Genomic DNA, 15,070 nt, shown 5'->3' with positions numbered 1-15,070 from the left:
AGGGAGGGAGGGAGGGAGGGGACAACTCAAAATTGTGAGCCCAGGAAGGAAGAAGGTAGGAGGGAGGGAAAAGAAGTGGGGGAAAAGGGTATCCGATCATAAGTCCGGCGCGCGGCTTTTTCCTTGAAGCTCCTTGAAGCAACTGGAGCTCTTAAGAGCTACTAAAGCCTGTGAGCCAGCAACCATGCAGCAGAAAAATGAAGGCATCAACCCTCAAACTTTTTCCGATTTAAGGTTCCCTCTCGGTCTGAATGGCACTTCAATGGAGGAAAAGCAAAGGCACGGAAAGTTTTCTTCTTTCGGGCCTCGACGCCATTTTCACTCGGCCATTTTCACCCCCATCATATCCTCCAGCTCCGAGGTCTTTAGGTTCCTGTTAACCTCCTACCTGAAGAAAGGGGCTCAGAGCCGCGTACTCGGTAAGGAGGTCCTTCAGCGGCGGAAGCGGCGGAAGCGGAGGTGAGCCCTCCAACCCCAGCCCAGGAACTGCTGCCGCCTCCGCAACCGTCCCTACGCCCTCCACCTCCACTTCCGGCGCTGCCTCCTCCGCCTCCGCTGCTGCCTCCGCTTCCTCCGCCTCCTCCACATTCAATGCCTGACCGCGAGAACTCAACGGGTGTGGTGACGGCAGCGGCGCCGCCGTCGCTGTCGCCGTCGCCAGCTCCCCCTCCATCGCCGCCGTCGCCACCGTCGCAACCAATGTCGTTGACCCCGACTCTTTTCCTCTCCAGGCCAGTTTGGTTACCGGACTAACTGCTGCAGCGGCGGCGACTGTTGCTGCTGATGCCAACGCCGCTGACGGCGCCGGCGCCGACACAGGTGCAGCCGCCGTCGTGGAGGTTGGCGACGACGCCTGCGTCAGGTAAGGAGATATGGTGAAGCCCGATGCCGCCGTCAGGCCAGAAGTCTCCAGGGCTTCGGGCTCCGACGGGACCGCCACCGCCGCCGCCGCCGCCGCCGCAACCTCCTCGGCTGCTGAGGCCCTTGCCGTCGCCGTCACCGTCGCCATCGCCTCAGTCTCTAATCTGCACTCCGCGATGACTGCATGTGCCGCCGCCGACCATATCACCTCCGCCGCGGGCCCCGCCAGCGGGTCCGGCGGAGGTGACCCCGGCGACAGTACGGCGACGGCCTCTGCGGACGAACCTGAGGTGCCCGCGGCTGCCGCCAGGGACTCATCCGCCACCGCCGCTGTCGCTGCCGCCGACTCTGTGGGCGTGTTTGCCCTAGAGCTCGCCCTTGGACTCGACGATGACGCCGGGCTCTGCGGGAGGACGGTACCAAGGCCAGCACTCCCCGCGGCGCCGCCGCCTCCTCCGCCAGGTAGGGGCGTGAGCGCCGCCGCCGCCGCGGCCTGGGCCTTCATTGGATCGCACGTGTCTTCATCGACATGCGGCGACGAAGGCGTCGCCAGCAGCCCTAGCGCCGCTCGGGCCGTCAACGTCGCCTTGAGAAAGGGGCTAGGGGAGATGGGCGTCGGAGGCTGGCGCGTAGAAGGCGACAGCGGCGGTGTGTTCGTGGCAGCGACAGAGGATGACGCCAGACGACTGGGTGCGGCGGCCACGGCGCCGCCGCCGATCTGCAGCTGTGGTACATGAAATCCGCCCACGCCGCCGACGCCAACCAAGCCAGCTGGACTGGCGCGGCTGCGAGGCGAAAGCCCAGGACCAGAAAGTTCACTAGCAGCTTTCATCAATCGTTGCGGCGACCAGGCTGTAGCGGCGGTGGCGGTTGTGACGGTGGCGGGAACCGGCGGCGGCGATGCGGCGGCGGCAGTTGTGGCAGCAATGGCAGGTGTGTGTACAAGGCCGCCGCTGTTGCTGTTGCTGCTGCTGCTGCTGCCGCCAGCGCCACCTGCCGCGTTTGCCAGGTGTCCGAGGCTCCGCACTCTGGGCAGCGCGGCGCTCGGATAGCCGGCCAGGGTTTGGCGGTTACGGTGAAGGTGAGGATATGCCTGTAGCGGCGTCGCAGCGTCGTTGGCAAGGGAGACGGAACGATGGCTTGGGACGTGGGCATGGACGTGAGGATGGTTATGCTGCGTGTGCGCACCGCCGCTCGACGCCGCAGCGGCGGCCGCGGCCGCGGCCGCGGCGGCGCTGACGCCAGCGGCGCCAAAGATGCCGTGGTGGAGATGGTTGTGACCGTGGTGGTTGTGGTGCAGGAGGTGGCGGCGGCGCAAGGGCAGACTGTGCCGCCGCTCACCTAGTCCGACGTCGGCGCCGTCGGCGACATGCGGCACCGCCGCGGCTGCGACGCCGGTAGCGGCGCCGCTGCCGCCCCCGCCCCCGCCAGCGGAACCAGCAGCAACTCCCCCGCCGCCGCCACTGCCGCCGCCAACCCACGTCACCCGGGGCACCCTAGAAATTATGTTGACGGCTACAGCCAACAACCACACCAAAGGGTAGGTGGACAACGTTCGCAACAGCTCCATGTACGGGAGCGGCGGCGGCGGCGCTCCGCCGCCAGCGCCGCCGTGCACGCCACGGCTCACCAACAGGTACGCGTGCACGACCACCCACAGCAGCGTCATGGCGCCGGTGGAGGTCGCGAAGGCCGACGTTCCGAAATCTGACGAAATCGCATTGGCGTTGTTGAACAGGAATGACCGCATCACGTGCATGTCGTGCATGCCTGCGGGCTCCAAAATCAAACAAAAGACCCGTACTGTCAACGTCAGAGCCCAGCTGCACATATTCAGTGCACCACCCCAGCGCGCGTAGGCCGCGGGGCTGATCAGCGCCAACAACGGAGGTGCGCCGTACAGTATGGTACCCAGCGCCGTCAGGTGAATTGACCCGAAGTAATGGAGCAGCGGCTCGCCGCGACGGCGGCAGTCACGTACAACCTGGAATGGAAAGAACGGCAGGACGTGTACAGCGTCGGGAGAAATACGGCAGCAGGTTTAGGACCAGAAAATGATTTAGGACCGTCAACTTAGTGCATCCATCTTAAAATACGTCTCTCACCTAAAATTTGCGTTTTTACGATATCGATATCTATTTCGGACACACAGCCCCCTCGGCCCCCTCCGGGCCCTTGGACCCCCCCCCTCATCAGGGCTCCAGGGATGTATGTTGTTACAGGGTGGTTAAGCTTCACCAGCGGCCCCCTTTCCCTTGGAGGCAGTTCCCTGCTCTCCCCTGCGAGAGGGGCACCCTAATCCATTCACCCCATCCAATTTCAGAATCTATTCGTTGGGTTCAGCAACTCACCACCAGCATCCAACCAAATCTAGCGGATCAACGGCGCCTCAACTTAGTTCCTGGTCAGCTCGCAAGTTGATATTATCACGTCCTACACCGTCCATAAGATGGGGGGCCACCTCCCATTTCAACACTTCTCAAACACCCGAGAAGTCGGCAGGCGGACTTGAACCCGGACACTCCGGGAGCAGAAGTCAGGCCTTATCCTCTGCCAGCCGCCCGCCAGGTATGTATATATGTATGTATGTCCCCCCCCAAGGTTATACCTTTCGTGGGTAACGCAACTCCAGAAGGTGGTGTCACATACATTCATACACACACATGTGCACACACACAGAAACCTACCTGTGCCATATGTGCAGCTTGATACGCCATCGCAAAGGCCCGAATCACACACAGCTTAATGAGATGCGTGTTGTGAACTCGTACCAGCAGCGGTGGCGCCGCCATCGCCGCTGGCCCAGTCAATACTCCCGCCGCGCTTGCGGCGGCGGCGGCGCCGCTGCCTATAATGCCGTGGTGATGCCCGTGACCTGTCAGAGCTTCCGAATGCAGCATCTGCAGAACACCCAAGTCCACAGATGCTCGTACGCCGTGGTCAAAAGCGCCGCCGCTGCCGCCGCCGCTCCAGCCGCCGCCGCCGCGCGGGCTGGGCCCGTGCAGCGACGTATGCTGCGCCGAGTTGTACATCCCCAGCGGCGGCGAGGGCGTCACGATGCCGCCGGATGCGGCGGCGACGTCACCATCGTACGACAGGCGCGGCGTGTGCGTTGCCGACGCGTCGAGGCTGCCGTCGTGCTTCCCAGCAGCGCCGCTGGCTGCGGTGCTGGCTGCGGTTCCGATTGCAGCTTGGCTGTTCATGTCGCCCGCGGCGTCCAGGAGGCTGTCACTTGCTAACCGACCCAAGGGTCGCGCACCTGCCCAAGTAGGCGCTGGGCCCATCAGCGTGTTGTACCTGGGGCAAAAAAGAGTACAATACAAACTGAGTAGGTGTGCGTCTGAATCAGACTGAGACACCGGCTCAGGGAAAGAGAGGCGGCTCCCAGCTCCTCCCGGGAACCTCTCGCCAGAGAATGTCACTCAACGCCGCCAATGAATGCTCAATCCAGAATGCTCAACCCACGCATCCAATTATCCGACCCCCATCCAGCCCAGCCACGCACGCCTCTGCCTCGTCCTGTCCTACTTACATAGCCAACAACGAATTCCCTCCCTCCAGCCCCGCAAGACACGACACGACAGGCCGGGCCCCCTCCTTCCCCTTCCCCCCGCACAGCGAGTTGAGCGCCAGCAGTCCGCAGTACGTGACCATGAACTTGAGTGTCTCTGTCGGCATGTCGACATCCGGGCCCACCCGGCTGAGGTGGCCGCACAGACAGGCCAGGGCAGTAAGGCCCAGGTGACCCAAGAATACCCTGGCGGGGTCCTGGAGGGGGGGGTGGAGAGAAATGGGGTGTATGCCGGTAAGTTCTATTACTATTTGTATGGATAACAATAGTAATAATATAACAATATATAATATAACAATCAAGCAGGCGGCTGGCAGAAGTTAAGGCCGGGCTTCTGCTCCCGTCGCGTCCCGGCGCGTCCGGGTTCAAATCCGCCTGCCGACCTCTCGGGGTGTTTGAGAGGTGATGAAATGGGAGATGGCCCCCCATCTTGTGGACGGTGTAGGACGTGATAAAATCATCTCGCGAGCTGACCAGGAACTAAGTTGACGCGCCGTTGATCCGCTAGATTTGGTTGGATGCTGGTGGTGAGTTGCCAAACTCAAAGAGTACACTCTGAAGTCGGATGGGGTGAATGGCTTAGGGTGCCCCTCTAGCAGGGGAGAGCAGGGAATTGCCTCGGGAAGGAGGCCACTGGTGAAGCCTAACCACCCTGTAACAACATCAACAATCGTCATGAGACAATTATCGGAAGTCCAGAGCATCGTGAGCAATGTGTGTGTGTGTGTGTGTGTGTGTGTGTGTGTGTGTGTGGCCCCGAGGAATTGGCGCTTGGAAACGCCATTCCTTCCTTGGACAGGGCGGGGCGGGGCGGGGTGGGGCTTGGAAGAAGCGTCGGCGAGTGCGCAGATCTACTTTTGGAGGGCCGAGGCTCCCCCGCCCGCCGCGCCTGCACGAGCTGATGGTGATGATGATAAGCTCCCACACCGCATGTGGTGTGTTTTACCCGTTCTTCTCCGTTATCCCGCCTCCTTTCCCCCGTCATCCCCCTTTCCCCCCGGGCGGAATGGACTCCACAGTTCGCAGCTTTGGGCGTCGGCAGTTGGTTCGTTTGGACTTCTCGCCCTTATCTCCCTTCCTTCCTCTTCCTCCCGGACCGCCGGGAGCTGCCGACCTGCTGCACCATCATGCCCAGCCCAGCTAATACCAGCTCCTGCTTGTACGCTTTGGCACGTACGGCAGCGCACTCGCTGGTGGCCTGCGGGACGATAGGGGAGAGGGAAGAGGCGGGGAGGGGCAAGTTGGCGACACGACCTACACAACCACGCATACACACACGCGCGAGCACGCAAACACATACATACACGCATACACGCGAGGGGACAGCGGCCGCCTGCCTCACGGCTCCTCCGTCCCCAGCGGGTTTGGAGGCACGCACGCAGCCACGCAGCCGCACCTGCATGAGCAGCCCCACCAGCCGCGCCAACATGGCACCCAGGTGCAGCTGCTGCCGGTGCTGCATGTAGGTCCGCGGGGCGAACATGGCCACCCCCTGGAGCACCACGTGCTTAGCCAGGGGCACCGTAAGGCCCGCAAAAGCAAGCAGATGACCGGAGAGGGGGTGGCGGCCCGAGCCCGCTCCTGCAGCATGAGTGAGGAGGCGGAGGGGGAACAAGAGTCCGGAAGCGGGGGGAGGAGGAGGGGGGGATGGCAGGGGTGGGAGAAAGGGATGGCGGGTAGAAGTGAAAGAGCGGTCGGATTTGGGGTTTCGCTCAGGTGCGTTCTGGAAGATGGATTACGGCAGTGGGAAGGCAGGCGGAATGAAACGGAGGGACGAAGGGTCGGGTGAAGGAGGGTGAGGAGGTTGGAGCGCCCGCCGTTCCCCTCCTTGACAAAGCCCTTTCCGTGCTGCGACGTCAAGTCCGCGGCGCTGCCTGGATCGGCCCTGCCCTGACAGCCCTTCCAGAACTCACTGTAGCCCTCCCATAGGCGATAAACGGCCAGCAGGTGGAAGGACTGGATGGCAAAACCAAGCGTCCTGAGATGCGGAAGGATTAGTGATTAGGGGAGCACCAGAGCATAGCCACCTGTCTAGTCGATAGCCCCTACATCTGACAGTGCTTATACGTACCGCGTGCATACCAAACGCATGAGAAGCGGCTCATACTGCTGGGCCAGCCCATCACCGTGAAACTGGAGCTGCACAGGGATAGCCGGAAAACAAGCTGAAATATGTGTAAGTTATGGACTAAAATTGGCGTTGCAAAACTACCTTCTGGGCCACGTTGGCCTGAGCCTTCCTCTGTCGACCAACTCCACTTGATTCCTCCCTGCGTGTTCATGCAAATAGCTCCAGTCATAATACATACATCCACGCATCGCTGCGGCACTCATTTATCCTCGAGCTAAATTCAATTCCTCCTACCGGCCATAGACTCCACTGAACCCTATCCAGCCGCAAGTGAGCCCTACCAAAAATGCGTTCAACCCTAGCCATAGACCTTCCAAAGCGAAAGCCTGCATTTGAGGAACGCATCTAACTATGCGGCGGTCATGAGTTGAACAGCGCGTTTCGCGCGTTTAAGCCCGGCTAGGCGTCTAGGCCATCAGACAGTAAATTACATTTGCTGTAAAAAGAAACGCACATGGTCGCATGGAAAGGAGCAACCCCAACGATAACCTGTAACGATATTACGTAAGCTCTACCTTACGATGAAACAGCCCACCAGCCCCAGATCAGCCCAACAGCCGAGCACCTCGGGCAATAAGCTAGGACTTATCATTGCCACGCATTGCTTAACGTTGTTGCAACCTGGGGGACTATTACCCCGCAATTCATCGGAGCGTACAGCGGCACAGGGCATCCTTGGGGCCCTGCCACCAAGGACCATCTCTTTAGTACAGCCATTCTTTCCCAAACGCAAGCGAAAATTTCCCCACCCACAGTCTTTCCCTTCCCTTCCCGATTCTACCCGCAAGCTCCGCTTATCTGTAAGATTTAGCTCACATACGTTCCCATGCGATTGTTACTATGATGACACCTGGATTTCCCAAGCGTCGATCAGCAAAACGCAGTACAATGGACTCGAAGGAGGACGTGTGTGCGCCATAGTCTCGCACGCGCACACGTGCACATCCTGGCGGCTTAGTTTGCCTTCGAGGCACACACTCACACACAGGCAATCCTTTGCATCGTCGGCACCACTAGCCAGCCCAAGGACATACCGTAAAATCGTCACTTCGCTCCCTCAATCCGCCCCGCCACCCTCCCTTCTTCCTTCCTACACCCAAAGCCACCGACCCAAGGGCAATGGCCTCCCAAAGCTACATCATCAACCTCCCGCAGCCATAAAAAAACGCAGCGCATATCGCATGCAAGGTCGAAGACACTTCCTGTAGCACACTGCTAAAGGGTCGCCTGTTTCGGCGAGATATTAAAGGAGAGGCACCCACATGTACACGGCTCCGTTTCCACGGCACAGTTTGCGTGCTGGTGTTCGCTCCTCCTCGCACGCGCCCAGCTCCACAGCCACAGGTGCTTCGCACCTCGCACACTGCCAAACGTCCCGCTCGCCATCAGTTCCACCCGTCAGTAGTCCAAATCGAACCACCGACCTGATCCACAGTTCAAGCCACCGCATATCGGCGCGCCGCGGAATTTCCGGAGGTACTGCCGCCGCCGCCGCCGTCGCCGCTGCCGAAGCAGCAGCGAAGGGTCGTCAATCAGCGAAACACAAGCGCAGGAAATTGTAAAAGGAAAGAATGCCGTTTGGCCAAAACTGCGGCCCGGAAGCCATTAGACACATGAAGCATAATCTCGCGCCTCACGAGGCAGGTCGTGCACGCAATTGCAGTACATATAAATCGTAGTAATGTATATAACACACGAGCACAATTCTTACTGCGCAAAAAGGCAAAGTTAAGAGCCCTACCGCCCCGATGCGGCAGAAACCCTACCGCGCCATATGTAGCCATCCATCCTGAGGCTCCTCGTACATCCCCTCTTCAAAAAGTACGATGCAGGAAAAACGTGCTCAACTGCCGTACCTCGCAATGGGCGAGGCAATACGACAGTACGGCACAGAGTCGCCGTGTCGTGGCCCCAAAAGGAAGCATCGTACTACATTGCACTACAACCCTAGTGCTGCACAACATGCTGCAGCTACAACCGCGGTGCTTACGGTCCATCCCTCCTTGGAGCTGTGCCACCCACATTCCTCCCTTCTTCTCCCGCCAATGCATGGGCTGCCGGCTACATCGCCCCAAACACGCAAATGGTTGCATGAATCAATTCTCGGATTCCATGCCGTCGCTACTTTATCTAAATAAGGACTGTCGTACTTGTGAACCATGCAGGTTGCTCAGAGGACCGCTGCTGGTGCTGGTCCTGCAACACACTTGAATTGCCGCCACATTATGTGTGCCACAAAACACAGCCAGCATGGCAACTGCCAACCCAACATCCAACATACTCGCAACCACCAACCATCATCACCAGGATTATTCTCATCGTATAAGATCATTCTCATCGTCCCGATCACATTAGCAGTTATTGTGTTCCCACTTCCAAGCGCATTGGCGGGCGGGGGAAGCATCAAAACAGGCGGGCGGGAAGCATCAACACTTATCAATTAGACCACCCAAGTACCCAAGACACTGCGCACTGCAACCAGTTCAATTATGAGATGGACGATCAGCTCACCGCACAACGCCACGTTGTTAGACATAGCAAAGCGCCACGGAGCCCTCGGGTCCTATTACTGCTGCGTCACCATTCACTGATATTATATGGGTGTCGGTCACTTTCTCCAACACACACAACTGTATTACTGTGCAGCGCGCGTTGGGTCTTAAGAACTAAGCGTTCAGCAGCATGAAGGTTCAAGTAACACGAATTAGCACAAACGTATCCCCAACAAACAAACATCCCCATAATGTCAATCCTAAACTTTTGCATACGGCTCCCCCCCCCCGTTACACCTTCCTGCACCTCCGTCTCTTCACACTACGACAACCCCTGCTTGGTAGCGGACCGGGGGGAACCCTCCGTCGCTGCGCCACCCCCAGGTTGTCCGTCAACCAGCCAAAACAGCTCCATAGCACTGCGGGAGCATAACACGCCAGAGGGGAAGCAAGAGGCGTCAGTGTGCGGTCAGTCGGTCATCAGTTCCGACGCAGTGAGGGTCATAAAGGGCACCACCGTAAGGTCACCCATAAAGTCGGATCCCCTGAACTTAACAACAGTTGGGTTACTTCATCTCCCCCATAGGGTCGAAGTAATCCGACCGGAACCGGGACCACCCGTGTGATGACCAGCATGGCGGAATGCGGGTGCGGGTGCGGGTGCGGTGTTGATGGTTATTGGCCTATGGCCACGAAAGCCTATATGTGTAAGCTGCTACTACTGCTACTACTGCTACTACTGCTGCTACTACTGCCACTACTGCTACTGTTACTACTGCTACTACTGCAATTGCTACTGCTATTGCCATTGCTAATGCTGCTGCTACTGCTATTACTACTGCTACTACTGCGCGTCCACCCACTTGAATGTGCTGCCTCACGAAGCCCCACCCTCGCCCACGAACATCCCCAGCACACCTCCTGCCGCAAAAGCTCACCCTTTACCCTTGACCTGCCGTACGCCGCGACTGACCGCACAGGGCCCTTCTGGCCATTGCTCCCGCAGCAACGCCGCAAAAGCCGCGCTGCAGTTGATCCGGTCCGCCTCGCTGTTGTGCTCCATGCGCGCCGCCGTGTTGACCGCATCCCCGAACAAACAAAACCGGCGGTTCAGGGTCCCCACGACGGAGCCCACCACGGGGCCGCAATGCAGCCCCACACGCACATGCACGGTGCCCAGCTCCGGACGGTCAGGATGCACCGGCAGGGAGCTGGCGGCGCGGACGGCAGCCAAGGCGAACTGGGCCATGAGGCGCGCATGGTCACCGGGTTGCGGCCAGCGCAGGTTGCCAACAGCCAGATAGGCGTCACCAACGGTTTCTACCTGCATACCATACATCGCGGGGCGGCAGGCCGAGGAGCGAGAGCGAGGGAGTAGGGGATGATTCAGTTGGAGACAGAGAGCCTGGCAGAGAAGAAGGATCACAGGAGGATAGGAGGCGAAGGAGGGGGACCAAATTGGGGAGGAGGGCAGTGGTACAGAAGTGTAAAGCGGGAGGCGGAAGAGCAGCCTACATTGTAGGAGACGGAGCAGGAGGAGACGGAGGAGGAGGAGCGGGTCTGCAACCTACACGGACCGTCAACACGGGAATCCCAGCCATCAGCTATCCGGCATCGCTAAACCTTGGCGCCGCAGCCATCCTCAGCGCCCGGCAATCGCCAAATGCACCCACTACAAGCCGCTGCAAGCTCTCAACCGAACTTGCCTAAGCGCCCGTGTTCCCAACCCATGGCGAAATCCATATCCGGGCACCATCACCTTGAAGAGCCTCAATTCCCGAATGAGGTCATCGAATCGCGAGTAGAGGCGGTGCACCAGGTCCATCACCTCGCCCGGCTGCAGCTGCCCGCACAAGTCCGTGTAGCCCACCTGGGGGGGGGGAGGGGGAGAGAAGGGAGAGGGGCGGGAGAACAAGGAAGGGCCAAAGGAAAGAGAGATTTCACAGAGGTACGACGGGAAGTAGACATATGTCATCAGAGAAGATGGGTGAGAGGCGAGGCGGCGTGATGGGTGATGTGTGGAAGCTGTACAAGCCCCGCCGCCTGCTCCCCACGCACGCACTCGCGCATCCCGACCGCTCACTAGATTAGAGGGACTCACCACGTCTGAGAAGAATATCGAAACACACTCGTACCGCTCCGGCTGCACGGTCTCACCCGCCCGTAGGGCCCGGGCCACCTTTTGCGTAGGGGGGGGGTGGAAAGTTCGGGTGATTGCTGAGGGTTCGGGGGTTTTGGGGGGGTTAGAAAAGAGGTCCACCTGGATATGTACGATGAGAGTGTCGTACTGGGCTGAGCCGCGGGTCCTGACCCGGACGACTGCTGATTATGTGAGGGGCATTCAGCTGCGGGATGTGAGGGGGCATGTCGCGTGTGAGGGGGAGGTACATGTGCAGCCCCTAGATCCACACTGGCAGCACACACCACAGCGTTGTTTAAAAGGCGCAACGAATGCAACCTGCAACCGGGGAGGGAGGAAGGAGATCTTCCTGTCGCAGTGGACGGTGGTCCGAGGTGAAGCGCATTTCGGTTACATGGGAGAGAGTTAACTACTCTCGTACACGCTACCAAAGGACCCGGCGATGAGTGAAAACCGTGTTTGTCGTACCATGTAGGTAGGGGTGGGTAGGGATCATTGTGACCTGGTACATCCCCCCCCTGCTGCTGCTGCTGCTGCCGGTAGCGTGCGTCTTATCCACAGACCTTTTTTTATCAGGCCATCAGGATATACGACCTATACGGCACATACAACTAACAGGGCACCAGCCCAGCAACCACCTTTGCCGTACCTTGGGCGGGAAGAAGTCAAAGATGAGGTCGTCCGGTGTCAGCATGGTGCAGTGAACTCGGGCGCTGTCATACCGGGGCGGGGGAAGGAGAGAAGATGGCGACGGACGGAAATTATACGGTAATGGTGCATGTGCGCGTGCGCGTGCGCGTGCGTGTGCGCGTGCGTGTGCGCGTGCGCGTGCGCGTGCGCGTGCGCGTGCGCGTGCGCGTGCGCGTGCGCGTGCGCGTGCGTGTGCGTGTGCGTGTGCGTGTGCGTGTGCGTGTGCGTGTGCGTGTGCGTGTGCGTGTGCGTGTGCGTGTGCGTGTGCGTGTGCGTGTGCGTGTGCGTGTGCGTGTGCGTGTGCGTGTGCGTGTGCGTGTGCGTGTGCGTGTGCGTGTGCGTGTGCGTGTGCGTGTGCGTGTGGGTGTGTGTGCGTGTGCGTGTGCGTGTGCGTGTGCGTGTGCGTGTGCTGATGCAAGAAACAGAGTGTGCAGGATGGGGAGGGCGTCAACATCTTTAAGCCCGCATGTACCAGAGCGTACGGCCATGTAGGCCGAGTCTGCTGGGTACGGAAGCACTGTCACGCTCCCTTTCCCGTTTTCCGTACACTCACTCTCCCTTCAGAACCTGGCGGCGATCTCCCCGGTCGGAGACACCGTTGCGCGATGGCGAATCCCGGTTATTGCCATTGGCCGCCGCAGCCGCCGCCGGCGCAGTGCCGCCCGGCTCCGAGACGTCATCATCCAGGGCCAGCATCACGACAGATTCCACGCCCACATCTTCCTTTTGGTCCGTCATCCCGACGCCAGACTGACCGCCGTTCCGCCGGTTGATCCGGGGGGGGATGCCGACGCCGCAGTCGCTGCCGGCGGTGGCGGCGGTGGCGGCATTCAACGCTGGAATGACTTTGAACTCCAGCGTCTGCGCAATGGCGGCGAAGGTGAGGCCCGAATCCCGATTCAGGCAGGACCGCGCGACGTCAGCCAGCTGCGGACAGAGACTCCGCAAGTACGACAGCGCAAAGCTCGTGGCGTGGTCATCGAGCGGGGCTGGCGACGACTGTGGCGCCGACGGCGCCGACACCGCTTGCCTCGACGGCTGGCTTAACGTTGAGTTGCCGCTAACACCGCCACCTCCACCGCCGCCGCTGCCAACGGCGGCGGGAGCAACGCAGCCCGTCTCACCGTCAGCCCCCGGCACGTGTGAAAACTGAAGCGCGAACCGCAGCCATCCAGAATCTACGGTGGACGAAACCATAAAGATGCCGCACAGCAACATGCCGAACTCGTACACATCCTGCTCTATGCTAGGCTGGTACGGCGGCGGCAGTGCTGCCGCCGCCGCAAGCGGCGGTGCGCCGCTGGCGCCGCCGCCGCCGCCGCCAATTCCAGAGCAGCCTGGTCCTGCGCTGACGCTCATCCGGCCTGTTAGGTAGTCCATCGCCGTCTGAGACCAGGTCACGGTGCTGTTGCTGGTACCGACGCCGTCGACAACTCCAACGGCGGCGGGCTGATGTAGTCGGACGTCCGGCGGCGGCGGCGGCGGCGGCACCGCCTGTGCCGTCCTTGCTGCAACGGCGAAGCACGTCGATTGTGCACTAGAGGAAAGCGTGTCAGGTATGTCCCCGCTCAGCTGCGGCGGCTGCTGCTTTAGTGGAACCACATCAGGCTGTTGCGACGGCAGCGGCAGCTGTAGCGGCGACGGCTGACGCTGTATTGCCGGGGGATTGAGCATCCGGACCGGCGGAGTGGATTGAGGGTTACAGAGGCTAGGTAGGACACGAGGACGGCTTCGGGACGCTTCAGGAGTGCCGGCGGGGGCGGCGGCAATGGCGGTGCCGTACTCAGGGTCCAGGTTCCGGAGCCGCAGGAAGAGATGCGGATCAAAGTTCTTGTCGATAATTATTCGCGAGGCATCCAACGGACCCGCCAAGATGCGCGGCTCCTGGCGAACGCACGTGGTCAAACCACGCAACGAGGGGGCCAGGGCAGCAAGTAGGGCAGGGCAGCAGGGTGGCATGGCGACATGGCGTCAGGGTGGACAGAGTGGTACGAACGCAGAGTGGTACGAGCAAAGGTTTACAACTGTGGACCACCCGTCTAAAGACCTGCCAAAGCACCAACATTCCAACAGCAGGAAAAGCGGTAGGTCAGCGGGCCGCGGATAGAAGTGCGGGGCGCGGAGGGGGCTCCAATGAGCCCCGCACATCATCACAGCGAAACCGTGTATATGTATGTATGTATGTATGTAAGTGGATATCTCGGATCCGGCCGTGTCGATGGCGATGTACACCTGACGGGGATGGTGATTTCCGAGGGAGGGTGGATTCTTTCACGCCATTTCCTTTAGCTCACGTTCTTGCTCCCTTCAAAATGCTTTGGCAACTGGCATACAATCTATACACGGTTTCATCGAGGAAATGAGGCATCAACTAAGCAATCATGAAACCACTCAAGCAAAAGGATGTTGCTGTTTTGCCGGCATTTGCTTTTTTTTTGTCTAGTTATCGACTGAAATTTTGTGACTGTGGCCGCCCGACCCTGGACTGAGCATTTCATATTGCTCTTCTCTCCCGTCCCCAACCACACACCTGGGCGTGAAGGTACGCCAGCCCCTCCGCCACCCCTTGAGCGATGCTGGCCTTGGTCAGCAGCGGCAGCGGCACCGTCTCGTTCTCCAACAGCCGGTCCAGACTGTCAAACTCGTGCCATTGCCGTACCAGCACGGGCACCTTGCCGCCGCCCTCCAACAGCCCCGGCCACTCCCACACGATGCCCAGCACGGGGCACATGCGGGGGTGCTGCAGCCGGACCGCCCGCCACACCAGCGCTGCGACAGGAAAAGGCCGACCGACAGACCGATCGACAGACAGAGAGACATATGGACAGACAGACATATGGACAGACAGACTGGTAGGTTAGGAAACAAACAGGCACACAGACAGACAGAAGGACAGGTCGGAGATAAATGACAAAATAAGAGCTTTCCCACACGTTTTGGGCGCCAGAGGGCCCTCTGAAGCTGGGAAAGGGAAATAGTCTCCTGTCCGTTGCAACAGGCTAGTACAACAGCCTCACACCCACTGCACAAACCCGGCGGTCCCCCCTCCGCACTCGCACTCACACGTAGAGCTGCCCCATTCTCCTCCTGGTCCCCCACTCATCACACTCACACACACACACACATAAACGCACACGCACACACATACAAACACACCCCGGGGGCCTTTTCAAACCCACCTAAGA

General features: G+C 60.0%; 2 protein-coding genes across 2 annotated transcripts in view; both read right to left on the bottom strand.

Moving 5' to 3' along the window:
* Positions 1-9,099, bottom strand: part of VOLCADRAFT_108107 (uncharacterized protein) — a gene marked incomplete at its 5' end in the record, with an annotated part of 22,061 nt that extends 12,962 nt beyond the window's left edge. The window contains 9 exons of the mRNA XM_002958332.1: positions 389-1,632; positions 2,050-2,845; positions 3,549-4,158; positions 4,394-4,629; positions 5,547-5,630; positions 5,829-6,013; positions 6,346-6,410; positions 7,988-8,066; positions 9,075-9,099. Of these exons, the coding sequence (XP_002958378.1) occupies positions 389-1,632; positions 2,050-2,845; positions 3,549-4,158; positions 4,394-4,629; positions 5,547-5,630; positions 5,829-6,013; positions 6,346-6,410; positions 7,988-8,066; positions 9,075-9,099 (3,324 nt within the window). The remainder of the gene's footprint in view (positions 1-388; positions 1,633-2,049; positions 2,846-3,548; positions 4,159-4,393; positions 4,630-5,546; positions 5,631-5,828; positions 6,014-6,345; positions 6,411-7,987; positions 8,067-9,074) is intronic.
* Positions 9,100-9,989: 890 nt separating this feature from the next.
* Positions 9,990-11,240, bottom strand: cyc30 (guanylyl and adenylyl cyclase family member; the record flags this gene model as incomplete). The annotated part of the gene is made up of 3 exons (XM_002958331.1): positions 9,990-10,379; positions 10,815-10,925; positions 11,157-11,240. Coding segments are annotated over 3 exons (585 nt in total), but the record flags the coding sequence as incomplete, so codon positions are not given.
* Positions 11,241-15,070: the final 3,830 nt, after the last annotated feature.

Source organism: Volvox carteri (genome assembly GCF_000143455.1).
Source record: "Volvox carteri f. nagariensis unplaced genomic scaffold VOLCAscaffold_92, whole genome shotgun sequence".
NCBI lineage: Eukaryota > Viridiplantae > Chlorophyta > Chlorophyceae > Chlamydomonadales > Volvocaceae > Volvox > Volvox carteri.
The sequence above is the reverse complement of the archived record's forward strand: the minus strand, read 5'-3'. Positions and strand labels throughout refer to the sequence as shown.